The sequence below is a fragment of the Notothenia rossii genome, assembly GCF_949606895.1.
Source record: "Notothenia rossii genome assembly, chromosome: 4".
Classification (NCBI taxonomy): Eukaryota; Metazoa; Chordata; class Actinopteri; order Perciformes; family Nototheniidae; genus Notothenia; species Notothenia rossii.
Genome location: NC_136902.1, coordinates 80,740,468 through 80,765,185, shown reverse-complemented (window position 1 = coordinate 80,765,185; position 24,718 = coordinate 80,740,468). Strand labels below are relative to the sequence as shown.

Here is a 24,718-nt window from a genome sequence, read left to right as displayed (position 1 = left end):
ACTAGAACCGTCAATCGGGTCAATTTTACCCAGAGCTGTTTTTGATCGTATGTAACTTTTTTTCAATAAAATATTAAAGTCTCCCAGTCCGTGTCTTTTCCTGAAAGTGTGTTATGTAGCACCCTACGTTGTTAAAAATGGTCAGTATGAAGTCAGATTCAAGAAATCGCCCCAAAAATTGCCATTTATACCTATTTCCGCCAAGCAGGTCATATTGACCCCACCCCTTTCGCACTATTGTTCTATTTCGTATATGGCTTCGCCCTCTAAGGCTATCGCTATTGGGTAATCCCCTGCGCACACCGCGTAGCACTGAAACACTTGTAGTCCACGCCACCCGCAAGGTGGGCCCCACCCTCGGGCTCCCTTCCGGTATAAATAGGAAGGAGGCCCGACAATCTGCTCCCTCTTTTCTTCAGCACACCGTTACTGAAGCACAAGAGACACTTCCATTGCAAAGTAAACATGAGTAACAATTGTGTGAGAGATTGTCCCTCATGTGGCTCTGGGTTCATAATGAGTTATGACAGCAGAGATAAAAGCAGTATGCGAATCCTGCCTGGGGTCAGAGCACGCGTACGCGGCTCTAAACCAGCAGGTAGCATGCACACACTGCGCCCGTCTCCCCTCGGGCGACAGGAAGCGGAGAGCGGGCACTGCTCTCCAACTCGGTGGTGACACTGGTAGAGCGGTCCACCACCGAGACAGAGGAAATCAGCAAGGCGGCCAGCACGGCGCTCACTCTGTGCGCGTCCGTCGCTGTCTCCCAGGCGAGGATTTCCGCGTGGGTGACACAGATCCAGCGCCACCTCTGGCTGAAGCAGGCATCTGTTACGGAGGCGGCCAGAAAAGTGCTACTGGACGCTCCAATCAGCCCGTACGGCTGTTCGGACCCCAGTTCCACGCCATGGTGGAGTCCATGAAGACGGCCGCGGACCAGGCGGACGGCATTCGCCAGCATGTACAGCTGGCTCCAGCCTGCTGAGTGCCCACAGCGGCACCAACGCCCGCAGCAGCCGCGGCGTCCACGCCGGCCACAGGAGGCCGCAAGCGAGGACGCCGCAAGCGGAGAGACAGCAACCGCCTCGGCGTCAGACTCGCCCTTCGGCGGCTGCAGGGGCTCCGTCCCACGTCTGCGCTCCCCTGCCACCCCAGAGACAGGGTCTCCCGGCGGCGAGTCAAAGGGGAGTGAGGCTCCCCCGCTCCTGGTCTGCTCCGCGAGAGCCTCTGAGGAAGCAGAGCCGGTTATTAAGCCGGCTCTCACTAATCTGTTGATTAAGTAGACAGCAGGGCTCGCTGCAGAAGCCTGCCAGCTTTAACCTCCGTTAATAACCTGCAGAGCTCGCAGCATTCCTCTGTCCGAGATACGCCTCCTACACACGGTCATAATAAACCCATGAGCGCCGTTGTAATGCCTCATGTGGGCAGCACTGCACACACCTCCATCCATCCCCTGAGCGTGTACGCGCCTCATGATGAGAGTCGGAGTGAGACGCAGCGTGTGGAGGCCCCCGCGCAGCCCTTTCGGTCCAAGCACACCTTGGGTTGCCTCACGGGCAGCGGCGGCAGGGGCTCTGGCGTGGCTCGTCACCATGACGACCAAAAAAAACATATCTCGAGCACGTGCGCCCGCTCTCAGAGTTTTTCTCAGAGTGGCAGCACGTGTGTCTGATGGACAGATAGATGAGTAGGCTGATCAGCAGAGGATACGTCCTGCAGTTCGCCTCTTCTCCCCCCCTACAGTTCAATGGGATACAGGAAACACTCCTGTCCTCCCAGAAGCTATGTCTCCAATCCGAGCTGCTGGAACTCCTGTTAAAAGAGGATATTTCCAGGGTTCCTCAAAGGGAGGAAAATCAGGGGTTTTCACTCCCGTTATTTTTCTAATCCCGAAAAAGACTGGGGGAATGAGACATCCTCGATCAGTCAGTATTCCACATGCTGAATATCAAACAGGTGCTGGAATGTGTTCACCAGGACGACTGGTTCACTTCCACCTGAAGGATGCATACTTCCACGTACCCATCATCCCAAAACACAGGAAATTCTGCGTTTTCTCATTTCAGGGAATATCAGACCAGACAATAGTCTGCCGTTCGGATATTTCCTGGCTCCTCGCATTTTTGTGTAGAGAAGGCTGGAGCCACTACACAGAGGAGGGATGAGAGTGTGGTTTTCCTCTGGACGACCTGCTATTTGCTGGCTCGCCCCAGGGAGGAAGTCGCTTTACAGACGGTACATCTCGTATCGCATCTGTCAAAGCCTGGGTTTCATAATAAATTGGAAGAAGAGCTGTCCTCTTCCCTCTCAGACAATCGTTTATCTGGGAGTGGAATTAAACTCAGCCAGCATGAGAGCGCGGCTCTCGCGGCAGCGAGTGGAGGAACTGACAGCTCTCCTCCGGCGTGTCACAACCCACACAGCCCTCTCCGTGACGCAGCCGCTATGCATTGGCGTCAGCTGGTCACGTGATGATACCCCTGGGTCTCTTCCAAAAGGGGGACTCCAGAGGTGGTTCATTCGCTGCAGAAGCCTGCTGTTTTTAACCTATTGGTTTATAAACTGCAGAACTCGCGGCATTCCTCTGTCCCAGAGATGCCTCCTACACACGGTCATAATAACCCACGAGCACCGTTATAACGCCTCGTGTGGACAGCATGCACACACCTCTCATCCCCTGGGCGTGTACGCGCCTCATGATGAGAGACGGAGTGAAATGCAGCGTGTGGAAACTCCCTTGCAGCCCTTTTGACTCACGGACAGCGGCAGCGATGGCGTGGCTCGTCACCATGACGACCATTACGGCACATCACAGAGAAGCCTTTCCCCCAGCAGTTCCATGGGATACAAGAAACACTCCTGTCATCCCAGGAACAGTGTCTTGTGTGGTTTTACTCCGCTATTTTTCTAAATCTCGGAAAAGAACGGGGGAGTCGCCCCTTTGCTGTACAATCAATGTGTTGATTGTACAGACAACAGGCCACGGCTATGGAAGCAGCCTACCTCAATCGCCAGGGAGGAGTACGATCTGCGCAGCTTCTGAACGCAGCCAGGCGGCTGCTGTTCTGGGCGCGCACACACGTTGCTCTCATCAGAGCAATGTATGTTCCCGGCGAATTGAACAGAGGGGCTCGCAGAGCGCAGCAGCCATGTTATGCGAGGAGTACGGAGACTCAGACCTGTGTCACGCGCAACTGGCGCCTCAGTGGGATTTGGCTTTGGTGTTACGCGCACTAAAGCAAAGCCCCATTTGAACCTGACCAGGTTCCCCTTAAACTGTTGTCAGCCAAAGTAGTATTACTTTTGGCTCTATCAGTGAAAAGGGTGAGTGATTTGTCTGCTCTCTCTGTGGCTCCGTCATGCCTCCGGATCCAAGGAGATGGCAGTTCAGCTGTTTTATGCACTAACCCGGCTTTTATGCCAAAGGTCATCACAAGCTCGTTAGAGTCGAGAGTGATCACCTTGGATGGCTTCTTTCCCCTCCTCACAGGTCGGAGGAAGAAGCCTCGTTTCATCTCCTCTGTCCTGTGCGCGCGCTGTCCTGCTAGTGGCGCGCACGGCTGCCTTGCGCCATTCTCAGCGCCTGTTTGTGCATTATAGAGAGCGCTCGATCGGGCAGCCTCTGTCTGCACAACGGCTGTCACACTGGCTGTGTGAAGCTGTGTCACAGGCATATGTCTGCTCTGGGGTGGATCTCCAGGAGAACATCAATGCGCACTCCACCAGAGGAATGTCCTCCTCCACGGCTTTGCACGGAGGAATGTCAGTGGAAGACATTTGCACTGGACACTTGCATCTTGGTCTTCCCCCCTCATTTTCATTTATTCAATTGTATTTGAGGGATGTCTCCCATTCCTCTCTGACACACCCTGTATGGAGTGTCTTGTCAGAGTGAGTGACGTCAGGGATCCAGCTGTGCGCCTCTCTCCTGCCTCTCGGCACGTGGAGAGCGGCCCTTTTTCCCTCTTATGAGAGGGATGTTTCCTTTTTTTCCTCGGACACATTTTGTAGGGAGTATCTTGTCTGAGTAAGTGACGTCAGAGATCCAGCCGTGCGCTCTCCTGCCTGTCTGCACGCAGAGAGCTGCTGTTCCCCTCTTTTTGTCACTGGGCAAAGTATGACCTTCGTCTCTCCTTTTTCACAGCGGCAGGTATGTATTGTTCCCAGCCTTCGTCCCCTCATGGAAAATATTCATGTTATGCTATATTCCAGGGACGGCGATGCGCCATTACGCATGGCGCAATAGGCATGGGTTATTATCTGAGCAGGTGTGTCTGTGCTTCTAGTACCGGGCGGACCCAGTGGGGCGCAGACTACATCATGCTTCGCCCTTAACCCAATAGCGATAGCCTTAGAGGGCGAAGCCATATACGAAATAGAACTGAAGTTACCTACTGTAACTCCAGCTTCTATGAGTATAGGCGAAGCCCTCTAAGTGCTGGGCCCCACTGGCTCCACAAATAGCTGAAGAAAAGTTATTTTGTATGGGAGCAGATTGTCGGGCCTCCTTCCTATTTATACCGGAAGGGAGCCCGAGGGTGGGGCCCAGCTTGCGGGTGGGCGTGGACTACAAGTGTTTCAGTGCTGCGCGGGTGCGCAGGGGATTACCCAATAGCGATAGCCTTAGAGGGCTTTGCCAATACTCATAGAAGCTGGAGTTACAGTAGGTAACTTCAGATTTTGCATGTAAACAAACATGACGTGTTGCAATAGCAACGCCTTTTTGTCTACTGCGGTTCCTTATAGATTGAGAGAGAGAGAGAGATAGATATATAGATAGATAGATATATTGATAGCGACAGTCTGTAGTGAAGGAGCGCGCTCCCGCTCACGGGAGACTGCTTGCGCTGCGCTCCGCAGCAAACAGCTGTTTGCTTTTCACCCAACAACGACAACCGCCTCACGAAATGCTATGTTGTAGCGTTAATAAACGGAACAATTTAACAAAATTGCTTGTCAAAATACCAATACCACAGGACCATTTTTCTTTTTAAAGCAATACTTTTACCTTGAAAATCAATGCATTCTAATGCCGGGTCAATTTGACCCCGGTGGCGGTTTTAGGTATACAAAATCTCTGGCAGTTCTAGTGTTAAACAGGATGGCGTTTTATCACAGCAGAATTTAACTTTATCTCTGGTAGAATTCTGATCAGCATTAGCTCCGCCTCTTCTTCTTTCTTTTTTTCAAGCTAAGGACCCAAGATCCGCGTTTCTCTAACAGGGCTTTGAGCAGTATGAGGGATGGCTACAATGGGTGAACTGTTTGGTAATTTGAAAAAAACTTCCCAGACATGTTTTGTATAAACAAATGTCATGACTCCACCACGCAATGCGGTGTTAAGGAGTCGTGGTGGAGTCACGCATTCTGGTGAGATCAGGTTGTTTGTATAGGTATGGCCAGAGTTGGGTGTAACGCGTTAATGTAATAATATTACTTTTGTCGGTAACGGAGTAGTGTAACGCGCTACTTTTATAATTCAGTAATCACACTACAGTTATTAACATTGCCCTGACACACGTTACTTCGTTACTTACTAAAATCAGTCATAATCACACTGACAGACAAGAGGGGTTTCCGCCGCAGGTTTATATATGTACGTAATCTGCGCGACTTGCGCGTCCACATCTCTGCATAAACATGGCTGAGTCAGCGATAACTTTCGAGGGGTGGAGGTATGCCCATTATTTTGAGTTCGTCCGAAGAATAGACAGGAATGTGACGGTGAGGTGCAAACTGTGTCCAGGCCAGAAGCTGTTATCCACTGTTATCCACTACTAGTCTGTTCTTCTTCTCTGTCTTGCGGTTGTTGCCTGTTTTGAATGACAAATACACACTACCACCGCCTGCTGGTAAGGAGAGTTATTGCCACTCACGCATGTGCAGTTTGTACGTGCTCGGCGAGTAAAGTAACGAGTAAAGTAATGAGTTACTTTATGTAGATAGTAACGAATTAGTGTAATATATTACTTTTTTTTAATGTAATATGTAATATATATATATTTTTTAGTAACGACCCCATCTCTGGGTATGGCCCTACAATATATGATTCAAATATAGCATGATAGGTCCACTTTAAATTAAGAAATATGTAGCCTACTATATAATGTGATCAACAATTAGTTAAAACAAACTACGTATAACTACCGCATTATAACTGAGTGAATGTAAGGAGTTTCAAAATAAAATACTTTTAAAATCTCATATATGGGCTATCGTCCATCTGTTTTTAGATAAGAATAAAACAGAAACTGTCAATTATCAAAGACTTATTTCACTCCAGGGTGATAGCAGCACACTCCAACTAGTCACTTATGGCGCATTTCCACTGCAGGGCCTCGCTCGGCTTAGTACGATATGGCTAGGCCTCGTTAGGCCTCGTTAGGCCTTGTTAGGCCAGGCTCACTTTATGCTGTGTTTCCATTACAGTTTAGGAACTGGGGTAGTATCTTTATTTACGTAGTGTAGGCGCATCCGTGACGTCATCTTCAATGCGAAACACAAAACCAACATCAGCCGTTAGCTGTTAGCCCTCAGAGCGCACAGCTCCTCATATCTGTTGAGAAACTAGACAAAAGTTAAACAAGTACAGACCACAGACTGTCTGTGTCATGGCGAATACAGTCGCTGGTTTATTTATGTCTGTAGGCCGTTGTTGTGAGTGTGGACGGTCGGAGCATATACAACGTTAGCTTAGCCGATCTCCATTCAGAAAACACACATTTTAAAAGGTTTTTTGCCTGCCGTCTTGTCTGCAGACTTGTCAAAGCATTAATTCATGGTTTTTACTAACCGGTATCAGTATGTTGTTACTTCGGCATCATTTTGAAACGTGTATTACAATTAAATCACGGTAAAATATGTTCATTTTGTTGTAGTTGCCAGCGATTCTCTCACTAGTTCAGCCCGGTTGTTGGCCCGGAAAGAACCTCGATTTTGGAGAGCCAGAAAAACTGTGAAAAAGTGCCAGCTAGCCGGAACTACGCCTAGTGGAAACGCAACCAAAAACACTTAAACCGTGCTCCACGCTTTAGTGGAAATGCACCATTACGGCCCCTACACACGGCGGCGTGATTTGTCGCTTGCCGGCGGGGGGGGGGGGGCTGAAACTCGACCAACAACCAATCACATGAATCTCCCGCCCCAGACACACAAGCACGGTGTTTGATTGTCTAGAGCTTGTACTGGCATATGATTTGATTGGCTGACGCCTCCGTCGAGGCGTCAAAAGTAGAACATTGCTCTACTTTTGCAGCGAGCACCGCGAGAGAAGCTACGCTTTGCTCCCACAATGCAGTTCGGCGAATCGTGACGTCACCACATTCAAAGTGAATGGGCAGAAGCGTTGAAGCGGCAACGCACGCCGCCGTGTGTAGAGCATATCAGGATAATCTGATGTAGAGTTTCAAAATAAAAGACCTTTGAAGTCTCTTATGAGCTATCGTCCCGCTGTTTTAAGATAAGAATAAAACAAAAACTCTCCAGTATCAAAGACTTATTTCACTTCAGGGTTATAGCAGGACACCCCATCTAGTCACTCAGAGAAAATCAGGACAATCTGATGTATAGTTTCAAAATAAAAGTCCATTGAATTCTCAAATATGAGCTATCATCCCTCTGTTTTTAGATAAGAATAAAACAAAAACTCTCCAGTATCAAAGATTTACTGTATTTGGCCTTAAGATGAATAGCTTTGTAAAGATGTTTTGTTTTGGTTCTGTTTGTTTGTTTTTCAGCAGTACTGAACAAACTCAATTTTCATTAAACTTGGGTGAAGCATGGGCCAAAGAAGAAGCAATTAAAAAAAAAATGTTTAAGATTGAAATATAAAACATTTGGCCTTTGTGGAATGTGGATTTCTTCACTCTGTGTTTTTTAATCAATTTATTTATAATACTAATGTAATGGCAAACACACTGATTGTGTGTATATGTGTATACTTGTATGTATAAATAAAAAAAGTACAGGTGCTACCCTTCTGGGGAAGCTTGGCAGCATTGTTTCAGTTTCAGCTGGTCTGAGCCAATAATGATGACCTCACCCAACATTTAAGTTTAATTTCATTTCTGTGAAACTAAACCAAACAGGAGTCAGTTTAATTCACATCTACTATAATTTTGACAAATATCTATTTAATAATACAATGTTTAATGAATGCCTTGTTTATATATCTGTTTCTGTATTTAAAAGGTCCACATTTTAGTCTTTGTAAGAATTTCTGCCATTTATGTCAGACAAAAAACAACAACACAAGAACCTATTAAATTTGGTCGGAACATCCTAAACATAAAAAATCCACTTGTTTCTTTTGCAGATATACCTAGTTATATTTTGCTACATTATGTTTCAGCATTTCGGTCAACATCTCTTCTGGTAACTGGTGTCTCTCATGCTGCCTTCCTGTCTTTTTGGCAGGCTCGTAAATTAGATAACTTACATCATTGTTATTATTAGATTGTCTTTTGCTTGCTTTGTTGGAAAAAATAAATGATGAATTTAAGCTAGTTACAAACTTAGTTAACGTGCTAGACTTTTTAAGCAAGCCTACAGTACTTAATATGCAGCACCTGCAGAAAGAGAAGCAAAATACATATTTACTATTGTGACACTGATACCTCCGACAGCAAGTGAAGGTAACATCAGAGGGGATAAATTGCAGGCGCAAATGCTGCAGACAGAGTACAGGTTGAGACTACATGATGGTGCAGCTGTACTGTTGGGGAGACAGCTCCAGTGGACAGTTCGGTCCACAGACAGCCCTCAGCCCGGTGTCCTGGTCTGTCCCCGGGGTTATCACCGACATCTGCTGCGGGGAACAGCACATTTTACTGCTCAACGGGGAGGGCGGCGTGTTGTCATGTGGAAACAACTCTCAGGGACAACTTGGACGAAAGAACCGTAAAGATGGGAGAACAACAGGTAGGCTCCAGAATCTCGACATAACAAGAAATAGCCATGTAGTAGCCCATAAAATAATAAAAACTTAGAATGTTAGTACTTAAGTAAAAACGTGAAGTGTTTTTTTATCATGACATTTTTTATCTAAATTGAATATATTTTGAGGATATATGATGAGGAATATCTGATGGTTCTTCGTCTTTCAAGGCAATTACATTTACTTTATCTTGTGTTTAATAATTATCTTATGAGCCTGCATCGAAATCCAAAAATGAACTTGTTGTGCAGCTCAATCAGCTGTGCTACGTTTCAGTTTCGTTTACCCCTTGTCAGTGAAGACAACGAAAGTTATGCGTGATGTTCAAGTGCAGATGGGAAATTGGAACATTCATTACAGTGATGTATTCGGGTTTGTGGGAATTAGTGGCAGTACAATAATTAATATTATTTAAAGTAAAAAAAATACAGTGTAATGTAGTCCTGTATTCAGTGGCGGCTGGTGGAAAATATTTTTGGTGGGGCTGTTGATATAGTGAGTAAAAACATTTTTTTTGGGAGAAATGACCCCTTAAATTGGGACTTCTGGTGATGTAATGGCCCAATAAAATCGTGGTTCTAGGGCCAGGAACATCCAGGCTGAGTCGGGAATGCTAAACTAACTGCGGTCAAGCCAGCCTCCATTCGGGAAAACCTAGTCAAGCCAGCCCTCACGTGATATTGCGGTGCGCGAATATCCTATGCATTATGGTAGAGTAAAAAAAAAATCATCCCTCTGTGTTTAGATGAGAATAAAACTAAAACTGTCCAGTATCAAAGACTCATTTCACTTCAGGGTGATAGCAGGACATCCCATCTAGTCACTCAGAAAAAATTAGGACATTCTGATGTAGAGTTTCAAAATAAAAGACCTTTGAAATCTCTATTGTATGAGCTATCATCCCTGTTTTTAGATGAGAATAAAACCAAAACTATCCAGTATCATAGATCCATCTCACTCCAGGGTGATAGCAGGACACCCCATGTAGTCACTCAGAAAGAATCAGGACATTCTGATGTACAGTTTCAAAATAAAAGACCTTTGAAGTCTCATATATGAGCTATCATCCCTGTTTTTAGATGAGAATAAAAGAAAAAATGTCCAGTATCATAGATCCATCTCACTCCAGGGTGATAGCAGGACACCCCATGTAGTCACTCAGAAACAATCAGGACATTCTGATGTACAGTTTCAAAATAAAAGACCTTTGAAATCTCATATATGAGCTATCATCCCTGTTTTTAGATGAGAATAAAAGAAAAAATGTCCAGTATCATAGATTCATCTCACTCCAGGGTGATAGCAGGACACCCCATGTAGTCACTCAGGAAAAATCAGGACATTCTGACGTACAGTTTCAAAATAAAAGACCTTTGAAGTCTCATATATGAGCTATCATCCCTGTTTTTAGATGAGAATAAAAGAAAAATGTCCAGTATCATAGATCCATCTCACTCCAGGGTGATAGCAGGACACCCCATGTAGTCACTCAGGAAAAATCAGGACATTCTGATGTACAGTTTCAAAATAAAAGACCTTGGAAGTCTCATATGAGCGATCATCCCTGTCCCCAAAGGTCTTTTATTTTGAAACTGTACATCAGAATGTCCTTTATGAGGGCTGGCTTGACTAGGTTTTTCCGAGTGGAGGCTCGCTTGACCGCAGTCTAAACTAGAGAGAATCGCTGTCAAGGGGGCTACAACTACAACAAGATGAACATATTTGACCGTGATTTAATTGTAATACACGTTTCAAAATGATGCCGAAGTAACAACATACTGATACCGGATAGTAAAAACCATGAATTAAGGCTTTGACAAGTCTGCAGACAGACGGCAGGCGAAAAACCTTTTAAAATGCGTGTTTTCTAATGGAGATTTGGCTAAGTTAACGTTGTAAATGCTCCGACCGTCCACACTCACAACAACGGCCTATACAGACATAAATAAACCAGCGACTGTATTCGCCATGACACAGACAGTATGTGGTTTGTACTTGTTTAACTTTTGTCTAGTTTCTGAACAGATATGAAGAGCTGTGAGCTCTGAGTGCTAAGAGCTAACAGCTGTGTTTTTTTTCTGGGGAGCTCATTGAAGATGACGTCACGGCTCCCCCTAGACTGCGTTACAGTTCCTCACGAGTCTAAAAAACAACTCACGTCAACGCACGTAAGCAACGTGGGCGCCGAGTGAGCGCCCTCGTGACCAAAATATTTGACGGCGCTGATTGGCTGAAATTATGTTTCGGCGGCACAGTTTACTATTGAGACTTTTGCAACGTGCTGGTTGGTGCTGTTTGGCTCGGGGGCAGCGCCCCGTAATGATAAACTAATGCCAAGGGCAAGGCCAGGCAGGAAACATGTGACTTATCAGTAACTTTAGACATCGTAACACAATTTTAAACAAGATTTTATTGTAGATTATACATTTTACTGATACCAATTGTATGATATTTACCTTGTTCATTAAAAATAAAAAATAAAAAATAAATATTTTTTTGAAATATTTTTTTTTGAAATATTTTTTTTTAAATTTAATATATTTTTTTATATTTTTCTTTGTATGTGGGAAGAGGTGGGGCGGCGCCCCTAGCACCCCTATGGGCCGGCCGCCACTGCCTGTATTCAAGATGACCTAAATTGTAAAAGAATAACATTGCATTAAATGAAACCACTAAGTAAATGAACTCAACATTTTACATTTAAGGCAATGTAGTTAGTTAGTAGTAGCCTACTTTACACCTTTATTTTATGAGCATTGTCACTTTTTCTTAGTTGATAGCACGTTTGGAACTGTTTTGCTTGATTTGTTTAGTATTAGATGGGCGATATTGTTATTTCAAATATACAGTAGCCTACATTACAATGTTACTTGTTAGAAGCTTTTATCCAAAGCGACTTACATACTCAATGCTGTGGGCAATCCCCACAGGAGCAATTTGGGGTGAAGTGTCTTGCCCAGGGACACAACGACATGCTGACTGCAGTGGGGTTTGAACCTGTAAACCCCCTTTCCGAACACCAACGCCCTATTCCACTGCGCCACATGCCTGATATGTTATCCTCTTTTCTGTCCCCCTGTATAAGGTCGTGTGGAGGGGCTGGGCGATGTGGTGGCCATAGCTTGTGGTCAGGACCATTGCCTGGCTGTGTGTGCATCTGGAAAGGTGTTCTCCTGGGGGGCAGGAGAGGACGGACAGAGAGGCCTTTTACCAAATCTACTCCACAACAGACCAAGGTAAGATCTCACACTAAGCAGGAATATATGAATATGTATACTTAGGTCTGAAAGTAGGCATTTGTTTGATCATTTGTACTTTCTATTGTTTCGTCAACATGCAGTCATGTGCAGATGCCACTGCCAATACCTGTGATTCAAGTTGCTTGTGGAAACTCCCACTCTCTGGCTCTGACTAAAGGTATGACAATGCACATAGTGATGCCATCTTTCTGATATGATATGCAACAGTAACATTGTTTGTTCCAGAGTTTGTTATATTTAGTTATGTGTAATAATGATTTCAATTTTAATGTTAATTTAACACTGTGCCAGTTTCTCTATTCCCCACCGACAATTTAGTGCAAAGTAAATGTTCTTTAATTAGTGGGAGCTTAAGGCAGACAAAGGTGCGACACATTTCAGAAAAGAGCATATACATGTTGAATGTTCAATTTTTTTCATTTTTAAATGAAAAGGTTAATCTAAAGAGGAAAACATATTAATTTGACATTATCTTCTGAACAAGCCCACAGTCTTACAGTTATTGTTGTGTGTTGTAAAAATAAAAAGTCTATTATTTCACTTTTCAGGAGGCGATGTCTTCTCGTGGGGTTTGAACAGTCATGGTCAGCTGGGCATGGGGAAGGAGGTGTCGCTGCAGTTTGTACCTGACCTGGTGCGCGCTCTGAACGGCGTAGCGGTTACCCAGGTTACGGCCGGAGCGACCCACTCCCTGTTCCTCACACTCCCAGGCCTGGTGTACTGTTGCGGGGCTAATAAATCTGGCCAGCTGGGTCTCAACAGGCTGGATGAGAAGGGTAACAATTATGTACTTGAATTGTGTCATGTGATGTTCAGCAAGCAGCAAATTGTCCATGCAAGTGGAGGGCTTTTGTCATTTTTAGAGTTAGAAATATGGATTCATTTGTAAATAATAGTTACTGCCCATTGCAAGCCAGTATTCTTTTCATTTTGGAGTCACTGCATTTTCCACAACCTTAGCCTGGTAACATTTCAGAATAAAAGCCTTCTGTCCAGAGAAAAGAGGGCTTTTAAAATGTTAACCTCAAATATTGAAATTGTACAGCTTGTATGTACAATTATTTTTGAAATGGGAATCTTTTATTCTATTCTTAATCATATTTATCAGGCAGGTTCAACATCTGCGTGGTACCCGCCCTCAGACCTCTGGGTGTCTCCTTCATAAGCTGTGGAGAAGCACACTCTGCTGTGTTAACTAAGGTACTGAATCTTCAGATTTCAACCAATCATAAATTCCATTGCAAACATAATAACCATATTAGGATGTTGCTTATTTTGATATGATGTGAATCTGTGATTTCTAGGACGGCAAGGTTTTCACTTTTGGAGAGGGAAGCTACGGTCAGCTGGGTCACAACTCCTCTGATAATGAACTGAAACCTAGACTGGTGGATGGTTTGGATGGACCTGCATCACACATTTCCTGTGGCAGGTGAAAACAGTGTTTTCATTTAAGAAAGGTTTAATGTATTGTGGCGTTTTAGAGTGACGAGCTCATTACATTACAATAAAAAAGGACACCTAATGCACGTCTATCCATCCTGGGGGAGGGATCCCTCCTCTGTTACTCCCCCCTCTCCCTGAGACACACTTTACATTTGATGTGTCCAGCTATATAAATATCATTGGATTTATTGATCTACAATCACAATTGTTTTTGTCCCCCAGACGTCATACACTGGTTTTGTCCTCCTCTGGCCAGCTGTGGGCTTTTGGCGATGGGGCCAAAGGTCAAATTGGGACAGGACGAACAGAAAATAGTCTGACTCCCACTCTGGTATCTCTTCCATGGCCCACTGAAAGTGTGGCAGCCGTCCCCAAGGGTGTGTATGTATGGCCAGGGTGGTGTTTAGTAGATTTGTAAGTTCCCTAATAAAAAATTCAGAGCATTAATATAGCAACATACAACTATTTGCTTTGTGAAGGCATATTGGAGAAATAGTATCCTTAGCAGAGAATATAAGTCTAGTTAGCAGCAGTTCTAATCAATGTATTTTTATGGTAGAAGTAGTGTCAAACTAAAAGAGATACATTAAAATATTCAAATGTATTTTTCCTCGTTTAAGCAGACTTGAAAATATCAGCTGGGTGGAATACAAGCTGTGCCTACACTTCATCTCCACAGGTAATATGTTCACCTATTCAGAGACTCAGTGCATATTGCATGAAACATTTCAAGTACAGATTTAATCTTAACTGATAAGTCTGATGCCCTTATATGGTTTTAGTGGGGCTTTTCCCCTTATGCTGAATGAGAATTGCTAGGCAAACGCATCAAATGTAAGATCAAACACAATTCATCAACCTACTCAAGATGGAACAGATTTGGCTGTCAGATCACGTTGCGTGAATCCCATGTGGGATTTTCTTATTTTCATTTTATTGCTGTGTTCAGGAACAAACACAAGATACAAATAAGAAAACATTCATGCACTAGGCCCATTGTTATTGCAGATTTGATCATATTTTTTTTTTACCTTGATTTAATGTTAGTTTTTTATCAGAGCTTAAATCTGTTCAATCTCATGTCTGTCGTTTAAGCGTTTGGACAAAGGACAGATAACTGGGCGACTTGATGAGACTAAACTTCAACAATGGCTGTCAATGACACATGGCAACGTAGAGGCAAAGAGGTCATTATTTTCATACTTTAATTACGGTTGGAGTTATGTAGCTGCACATATGAAATATCATACATCAAGCAGTAGATGCAGTGTTTTAAGAGTTTCCCTCCTTTTCTTTTTATTCAACAGAGAAATAGCTTCGATGTTTCAGACCAGCACAAGTCTTGTTGCAAGTTTCACGAAGGCTGAGTGAGTTATTTTTCTATTGTTTAAACAAAAGAAGAATGATCAAATCTTCTGAATCCCATCAACTCATTCTGGTTCTTGCTACTTTGTTTTAATGCTTTGCTTTTGATATCAGTGGGCCTCCATCAGAAGCAGGTGCTCTAACTGTGGACCTTGATGCAGCTAGCGAAGCTTTCGACCAGATGCTGGCAGTGCCATGGATCAAACAATCAGTTAAGACGTTTGAATTACTGCCAAGCATTGCTCTCTTTTGCTTGAGACGTGAACTGAGATATACAGTTGTGACCCACAAGGCTCTAAATCCCTTCTATGCATGGAAATTGTTCAAACTAGCCACTAAATAGTTTTTTTTCACATGCTGTTTAAATATTACAATGTAATCACATTTTTTTTTGTTGCAGGTAAATCTTACATTCCAGATTGATTTGCTCTGCAATTCAAGCCGTCTCCTAAAATCACCAGAAATCTTCCTGATTCTGCTGACGTGTCCCCTCCTCCAAGAGGAGTGTAATGTCATGCAGCCGGTGTTGGCGCTGGCGATCATTATTGTTGATCTGCAGGAGAAGACTCAAGATACACTAAGTAAACAACAGCAACATTTTTCTAAAGTTTTTTATTAGGTTATGGGTTTGACAACAAGTTGATTTTTAACATGCATAAATACTATTTCATTTACTTAATTGTTAACTGATAAACAAATTCGGATATTTATTTTTTGTGAATATTTTTGTTGTTGTTATCATTAATGTCAGATTAACAGTTTTTTATGTTTTCTGAAAGTAACAACCAACGTAATAGCCAGCTAACATAGCATTAGCCAGCTAACATAGCGTTAGCCTTACAATTAATTGTATTATATATTATATTGTTGTGTCAGATTAATAACACGTTGTTGCCAAAAAACATGGCAACAACAAGCATGTCCGAGCGATGTGCATCAGTGTTTTTTTTCTTCTAAATGTTTTGCTAATTTGGTCAAGTTGGTGAAGATCTGCTATTTACTTGCAGTGTGTTGAGCTATCTAATACAAGACGGACAATGCCTTTTGTTCTCAGGACACTGGTGGTCCACCCTGAGACCCTCCATACTGATGAAGCACATATTGGTGTTCAAAAAGGCCCTGGCCTTCATGCTCAGAAATGGCCTCCTTGTAACTCATAACCCAGTAGTCAAATACCTGGTGGAGGTCCTCAAGATGCTGTACAAAGTGAGGGCCGTTTTACTTTTTTTTTAAAACAAAAAAAGGAATGAAATGAAGACATTTATCCTTATTAAGGTAAAAAAAAAAGACAGATTTTCACCCCTATCTGAACAAGCCCCAAATATTTTTATTTTTATTTATTTTTTGCTGGTGTCAGAAAGCTTTTTTACATTCTTCCCTATAACTCATCTGAAATGTTGCTACCTTTCAAGGCAGATGTTTCTGCCTTTTTCTAGCAAGAGGTCGGAAAAATGTTTGTTCAATCTTTATGGGTGATCAGAATGAACTCTGAGGCTAAACGTGTGTTTTACTTATAGGCAAACAAAACTGGAAAGTCCTACAAAGTCCCACCGAGCACCTTCTACGTAGAGGAGATCAGTGACAATGTGCCGCTAGATCGGGACATTGCTCTTTGGCTTCAATTTTCCAAAGAGGAGGTAAAAACATATCTTACCATTTTCGAGATATTGCATTTATTCCAAACTATTTGTGATTTTATCCTGAGCATTTTCTGTTGAAATGCTTCTTGATGAAATTATTTATTTATTATTAGCAATTTATTTCCTTTTTAAGGATGATGTCGACACACCCGTCATTTTCTGCCGCTACCCATTCCTTTTCACTCTGGTTCAAAAGGTGGCAGTCTTTAATCACTATGCGTTTATCTCAAAGGTACAGTATTCGTAACTTTAGATAATTTCTAAACAATTTACTGAAGTTCTTATTTAGTTCTTTGTCATAACACAGCTGAGGTTGTTTCTTGTTTTGAGCGTTCATTTGAACCAATCTGTCAATGTGTATATTTATTTATTAAGATAAAGATATATTAAGGTTTTGTAATTACAGAAAGTGCAGGGTTTGCTTCATGAACTGGCCTTGGCGTGTCCTGAAGAGCTCTGGTTGGACGGCCCAGACTCCGCCCCCGCGCCGGTCTTCCAGCTCACCCTGAGACGCTCTCACCTGGTGGAGGACACCTTCAGGCAGCTGGGGGCGGCCGACCACTGCGCCTTCAAGAGGGAGCTTTTGGTAAACATACTACAACATGCATACAAAATGTTGCCATGTTTAGTTGACCGAGGCAACATTTTCTAGCCCTTGTCTTTTTATACTTAGTTTCTGAGTTATTTTATGGATACTTCAGCCATTTAGTTTTGCACTTCCATATGTTGTGGGATTCACAAGAAATACAAAACTGTCAAAATCACATCAATGAAGGCCGAGATATTGGAATATCTACTCTCTGTAACGGGTCAAAAATCAACATCTGTACCCTACGCTCTCCACAGTGCTACTTAAAAGCATATTTTTCATTGCTTCAATACTTTTTAATTTATGTGTAAAATCAGTTGACTTCATTTGGAGCAAAATGTCAATAGAGTAAACATTTAAGTTTAAAATTTGCCCATCAACAGCATCAATTAGTGGATTGTCTAAGGGGAGTTGTTGGTGTAGTAATTATGCATTTTGGAGTGTCTTAGTTCTAAGCCCACAATGGATGACAGGAAGTTTTTTTTACCAGAGCTGATACTGATTTAGTTTAAGGATTGTTAATAATGAAAACATGATTTGATCCTTTGAAGGTGCAATTTGATGAAGACAGGACGCAGGTGAAGGATGTCTACAAAAGAGATTTCTTCCTGCAAGTGTTTGAAGAGCTGATGTCTCCCAAGTCTGAAATGTTCATGTTCAATGAGAGCAACACTCTGGCCTGGTTCCCTGTCAGGGTAAGACACGATATTTAAACACAAAAGCATAAATTAAATCATTTTATTTACTTAGGGCTGGGTAAAATGGACCAAAAGTAATATCTATATATATATATATATATATATATAGCTATTTCAATCAGAAGAGACAGTTTGATGTAAGAGTACATATTTATTGCCAGAAATACGCATGAATGTAAAGGAGTTTTGGCGATTCGGCCCCGTTGTGCAGGAATATCATTCGGGGAGGGAGAGCCGATACGATGAAATCCCCAAAAGAAATTAAATATAATGAGATGGGATGTACTGGGTTTCTTACCTTACAAGCTAGCTGCAGTGATCTATGGATATAATGAGAGAATTATACGGGTACAGAGAAGACAGTTATTGACTAGCGTAGGACTAGAGTGGGATAAGCATGGATGGATGCCATAGACAGTATATATAAGATGGACGCGTCCTGGCTCACGCGAGCATCAGGCCCTTCCGGTCAAATATGGAAATAAAATGCGTGGATGTCACATCCTGGCTCACGAGCCTGAGACCCTTCCGGTCAAACATGAAATAAAAATGCGTTGATGTCGTATCCTGGCTCGCACGAGCCTGAGACCCTTCCGGTCAACCGATGGTTGACATGGAACGTGACCTGAAATGAAACATGTGACACGACATGACCTGCAAGAGTAAACGTGCCTGTGATCTTTGGATTGAATGATACAATTAGAATTCGGATAGAAACATGACAATGATATGTGAGCTGATATGCTAATGACACCACCACCAGTTATATGCATATTTCCCCCAAAACAAAGAATGTGCTTGTGTCCTTAAGGTTTTTTTTTTTTTTTTTTTTTCTTATCCGTGAGTGATATGATAGTAGTGCTGCGCTGAATGTGGGCATGCACTTACTTTACGTGATGCGGCGTGTCTAAACTAGATGAACCTTTACCCTGAGCCTTAGAGCTAAAGATAGAATATATGTCGGAAATTCTCGTGGATTTGTTGCAAACTGCCTTCTTGCCGGCCTGCACTTGACGCCTTGTTGTTACGTAGAGGTGAGGCGCAGGAGAAGCAGGAGATGTGGTGAAGCTTCGCATGCGAGGATGTAGGGCCCGTTCAGCGTGAAGGCCGGAAGCGCTGCATTTGAGCGGCCCTGATGCCGGTGGTGTCCTCTCGAGAGGCCGGCTGAAGGCGTGTGTCGTGCCAGGATGCAGGGTGTTGATCGAGCCATTACCCGGGGGCGGCTGCTCCCGTCATGGTGAGCGTTAGAGCGAACCGAGAAGGTTTCGTGGGGCCCGGCTTCCTTTTCTCCTCCCGCGTCCGGATCTGCGAGGTTGCCGGCTGGAGCCGCTGGCTCGAGCTGGGGAACGCCGCTTGGAGCTTGATCCATTGCCCTGCTGCTGCAGTTGGGAAAGGAGGAGATCTGCCACTGCTGCAGGTGAGCTGCCGCGGGATACCGAGCGGCAGCTTGAGGAAGTCGATGCGATCTCTGGCAGCGTGTCGGGCCCGGATCGAAATCCTGCTGGAAGCTGGTCGTAGTCTGAATACTCTGAATCGTACATCTTGAGAATTATTAGGTTAGTTTGATGATTGCCGTCTTTGTGTTGCGCCGATTCACCTGGAATGAGAGTTGTCAGAGGGTTAAAAGGTTTAGCGGAGCGCCATGATAGGCCTGTGAGAATAGAGCGAAGTGATTGGTTAAGCTGGGGAGTGACGCCCCCGATCACTTATTGAGAGGAGAGAGAGTAGTGGCATGGAAATAGTGAATGAATGAGTAAAGAAGGTCTTCCTGGTTGAACTTACGCTGAGCTTTATTTCTTTATTAAGTAGGCCAAATGTATAGTTGCAAGTCTTTGCCACATGTAAGATGTTTTTTCGAACACTTTTAGGAAAGAGATTGTGATTAAAATGAAAGACTTCTTTTCCTCTCTTGCTTAACATATCCCACAGCTTTGTGGATGGGGCGGCCCTGCTGCTCATTCTTGGAGGGGCTGCTTGGTACATTTGAAAATATATTGGTATATTGTCGATATACTGCCTAGTCCTCTATACATTTACAATTTCCTTTTTTAAAACAAATTCCTCATTTGAATGAATTTAACAGAGTGATCTGATTACTATAAAAGTCTTATGAACTAAGAGGTGAATGTATAACTCTGATTTTTCTGATGTCTGATATACTGTACATTTGACCTTTTTCATCGTTATTGACCTTTTTCATCGTTATTGAATCCTTCCAAGTCTTAATCATGTGTTTTGTCATAAACCAAACAGCCAAAAGTAGAGGAAAAGACTTACTTCCTGTTTGGCGTTCTGTGCGGCCTGGCTCTCTACCACCACAACCTTGTCCACTTGCGCTTCCCACTGGTTCTCTTCAAGAAGCTACTCAAGGTCAAACCCTCACTGGACGACATGAAGGAGTTTGACCCTGTCATGGGAGAGTAAGACTCGCATATTCTTATTTATATTTTCACAATCTCTGTAGTTTGCAGGTTACAGTTGTTTTAGATTGATCTTTTTGTATTATTGACATTCTTGTTTGCAGGTCTTGGCAGTTCCTGTTGGACTGCCCTCCTGATGAGGTCAAACAACTGGACATTACGTTCACTGTAAGTTTACTCAATCGCAGTCCGAAAGAAATACTTCTGCTCTGTTGCCCACATGTGTTTCTGCATATTCCACTCTGGCTGTAATCGTGTGTTTGACCAGGTGCCCTGGGGCGGAGAGACAGCTGAACTTGATCCGAAAGAAACTGGGAAACTTGTAACAGGGTCCAACAGGTACGGCTAACTGCTGTATTTAACAATCTGATCTGCACAGCTTTAGTCTGCCTCACAAGCTTTAAACATGCATTTAGTTTCTGTCAGTCTGTGTCTTTGACAACCTCCCAGATTTCTTAACATTCAGCAGTGCATACTGTCAACAAACACACAATGATCCATTCTTACGTCGACTGCAAATCCTGCTTTTGCTGCTGTTAAAACAGTTAAACCTGTCGTCATATCTCAGTGCAAAAATACATTACTTTCTCATTGAAGATTTAGTGTTGAGTTGCTCTCCTGTGTATAGTGTAATGTAGATTCAACATTTAGAATTTCTTAAAATTTATTTTTAGCACAATGTCAGCACTCAGTTTAATCTTTTGTATATTCTTTTATTAAATGTTTTAATAGGAAAGAGTTTGTAGACGCCTACGTCAACTATGCCTTCAACAAATCAGTGGAGGGAGTGTTTGAAGCGTTCAAGAAAGGCTTCTTCAAGGTGTGTGATATCGACGTGGTGGAGTTCTTCCAGCCCGAGGAGCTGCAGGCAGTGATGGTGGGCCAGGAGAACTACGACTGGGAGGTGTTCAAGAAGGTCTGCTGAAGTTCAGATATTCAGAATAATGTTTTATCTTATGTCTGAGGATATATCATTTGAAACAAGAATATATCACAAAAATATGGAGAGCAAGATGACCCGTTTTTTAGGTATTTGTTCAAGTGACTGTTTCAGTTAAAGGTCACATATGCAATATGCACTTTTTCATTTCTTTTACACAGACATATACATATATACTAAAGATACTCTAATAAAGAATTCAAATGTTCTGCTGATCCACATATTTAAAATCCTGTCTAAGAAAGAGCAAATCAGATTTGAGAACCCATTCAACAGCTAGTGGGAAACACTGACCAATGAGAATAGACTGAGCTTTTTGGGAGGGAGGGTCTGAGGAGTTCATCAGATTCAGGAAGAGTCTGAATACAGCTCTTTGCAGGCAGGCAGTATGAGAAGAATAATGTTTTTTTTAACATTACAGCATTTAAAAATATTCTATTAGTCTCCAAATGTTTTCCTAAAAAGGTATTTAACATGAGACCTTTAAGATCTGTTAAGTTACTTTGCTTGTTCCTACCGTTTTGTGTGTTTAAGTGCTTGTAGGGGAGATGTAAAGTAACTTTCCACATGTCATTTCCAAACAGAACACAGTTTATGAAGGAGACTACCATGACAGGCATCCAAACATCGTGACTTTCTGGGAGGTGTTTGAGAATCTGACCGCGGAGGAGAAGAAAAAGTTATTTCGTAAGTATCGAAATGATTGACATCATTTATTACGTTTCAAGTGGAGTCCCTATCAGTATTAGCTTCCTTGGTGTTCTATGAAGTTGTATTTCATTCATTTAAGATTCTTTATTTGTTATCAGTGTTCGTCACCGGCTCCTACCGTGTTCCCTTCCTGGGTATGGAGAGTGTTCACATGAAAGTCGCAGTGTTGCCCGATTCCACCGAGATCCATAAGCCAGAATCCCTCACCTGCCACCGTCTGCTGTTACTGCCCGTCTACCAGAGGTACCCGGCCGAGAGGACCATGCACACCAGGCTCCTCCAGGCTATTAATCACAACAGAGGCTTCTGTAAGAAAGCAGACATTACAGAATGAAGTAATGAAGTCTGCATTATTATCATTTAAAGAGTTGTTATCTTTGTCGGAATAATCTGCCAAATGTAAGCTTCATCAGCAGTCCATATTCTATTATTCAGTAGTTTGAGAAACAGTTATGCATGTATTTATTTGTATTTGTTTTTGATTGCACTTAAACATGCTGACATATTAAGAAATAATTTGATCATGTTTTTTGGGAACTCTGTTATAGGTATGACCGGTGTTTTAGCATAAACACACATTTGAATAGGGAAGACATTTTTAAAAATAAATAAAAACTGCCTGACGTAACACAACACTTTAAAGTGTATAGTGGGCCAACATTTTAAAATCATTCTCCACAAATTGTGTATCCAGGCATTAACCCATCACTGTACCCTGTATGCAAGGGCTGGTTTGCCTTCGCTAACTGTACGGAGGCTCAGTCACTGGTACATTTTTATATATAAAGCCATGTTAGGGAAACTTCCATCCTACATCTGCTCCCTGATCTCACGGCGAATTGTAAGCGGCTACTGCCTGAGATCGCATGCTGTAGTTTTATTAAATGTGCCAACTGCTAGGACTGTCTTAGGGAAGATAGCTTTTAGATGCTCAGCTCCTCTGTCTTGGAATAGTCTGCAATTGAAATGGAAACTGAGCAATCTGGTGCCACTAAATGTTTTTAAAGCTCGGTTGGATGCTACTCAATCGGAAGCTGTTGGTACCTGCTCATGTGGATAGTTATTGTAAATTGTAATCCCTGTAATGATGCTGTAAGATGTCCTTTTTGTTGTTCTATTTATGTTTTTATGTTTCATGTTGAACCTACTTGAGCAGGTCTCCCTTGAAAAAGAGATCAATGATCTCAATGGGTAAATAAAGGTTTGAAATGAAATGAAATCCAGAAATCAGGCTACTGCCATTTCTGTCACTGTTACAGTAGGTCCACTCTGGATTGAGCACCATGCTTTTGAAATATAATGGTGACATTCTTAGCATTAAGGACTTCTTCCGTTCATGTTGTACAAGTTTAAAATGTAAGTTAATATTTTATGTTTGTGTGACCAAAGTAAAACAAAATCTTTGTTAATCAGGAAATGTATTATTTTCTTAACTTTGCAACCTAACAAACTAAATAAATGTGTTTTCTATTCAATACCGGTTTCCAGTTTATTCAATATATTTTTAACTTGTTCTGTTTTATCTTACCTTTGGCATCGTAAAGGATTAAGAGCAGAGGAAGATCTCTTCTAAGTCAAATACCGTAATTACTTTACAATTCAGTAAATTACGTTTTATAACCACTTTAAATGTATTTTTGGGGATATTGTATGATCTATTTTCCCTGTGACATTCTGATATAGATAACATTTGCAGTCACATTGCATTACAGGATGGTATTTGTATTTGCTTGAAGTCAGAGCCTATGTGGAGCAGAGTGAACAGCAGCGCCCCCTAGTGGTGACAGGAGGCCCGTGCACAGGAAAGACCGTTCTGATGGCACACTGTGCTCAACTCAACAGGTCAGTGGACTGAAGTGAAATGGTAAACTCACATTAGATTTTAATTCCAAATCCAATTCATATCCAACAACAGGTAAATGAATTATATGAACAGACATTAGAGATGGAACAAATATGTATAATTAAGTACACATAAAGAGTAATTTAGACTAGAGTTTTTCATCCTTTTTCAATAATTAATGGGCCCATGTCATGCTTTTCCGGTTATTACCCTTCCCCTCGTGTGTTATGAAGGTTTTTACAGTATGCATGTAACAGGTCTGCAGAGTCAAAAACCCTCAATGTACACCCTGTAGTGAGTAAAACACAGTCTATGCTGCCCCAAAACGCCTCGTTGGAGATTTCTCATTTTCCATTGTTTACTTCCTGGGTACTGTGACGTGTGAATACCCAGAGGCCACACACTCTAACAGCATTTCACGAAACAAAGCTTCACAAACCTTTCAGCGATTCATGCCGGATATGTACATCAAAGGGCACTGAAGAACGATGCTGTTCCTACTTTTTTTGGACCAGCGGGAGATTCGGGTACACAACCTACAAGTATTCATTGTTGTTTGTGTATTTATGATGTTTAAGACAGACTGTTTAAATGGAATGTTTAAATGGGTAAACGTTTTTCGGGCGACTAAGTTGGGATAGCGGAGAAATGCTCTCCACAGACCCATTCTCACAGCGTTATAAACCTTTTTCCGTATTACGACGGGGGGATCTTTTCCGTGAAACGAGGCTTTCACTTAGGGACCATCAACAAATGACTTTTCAATTATACAAGAACAATGTTATTTTTAATAAATCGACAGCTTCCCGATCGTGTGAATGTGAAGCAAATCCACTCTAGAACATACATTTATTGAACACACCTCCTTTTT

At 42.6% G+C, this 24,718-nt stretch overlaps 1 protein-coding gene across 2 annotated transcripts; it reads left to right on the top strand.

Annotated features, from left to right (window-relative positions):
* The first annotated feature begins 8,655 nt into the window (after positions 1-8,655).
* Positions 8,656-23,479, top strand: LOC307036153 (putative E3 ubiquitin-protein ligase HERC4). Of its 2 annotated transcripts, none has more exons than XM_079676213.1 (23): positions 8,656-8,919; positions 12,021-12,171; positions 12,276-12,352; positions 12,744-12,971; positions 13,304-13,395; positions 13,500-13,627; positions 13,864-14,018; positions 14,262-14,320; positions 14,737-14,828; positions 14,949-15,008; positions 15,121-15,217; positions 15,407-15,587; positions 16,061-16,212; positions 16,524-16,643; positions 16,780-16,878; positions 17,053-17,232; positions 17,787-17,930; positions 20,187-20,353; positions 20,458-20,521; positions 20,622-20,692; positions 21,086-21,269; positions 21,878-21,980; positions 22,103-23,479. In XM_079676213.1, exons 1-23 carry the CDS (start codon positions 8,697-8,699, stop codon positions 22,336-22,338), a joined length of 3,063 nt encoding a protein of 1,020 aa, XP_079532339.1. In that variant the 5' UTR covers positions 8,656-8,696; the 3' UTR covers positions 22,339-23,479. The 2 variants fall into 2 exon arrangements, with proteins under 2 accessions (XP_079532339.1, XP_079532340.1); XM_079676214.1 differs by having other exon boundaries at positions 8,657-8,919; positions 14,265-14,320.
* Positions 23,480-24,718: the final 1,239 nt, after the last annotated feature.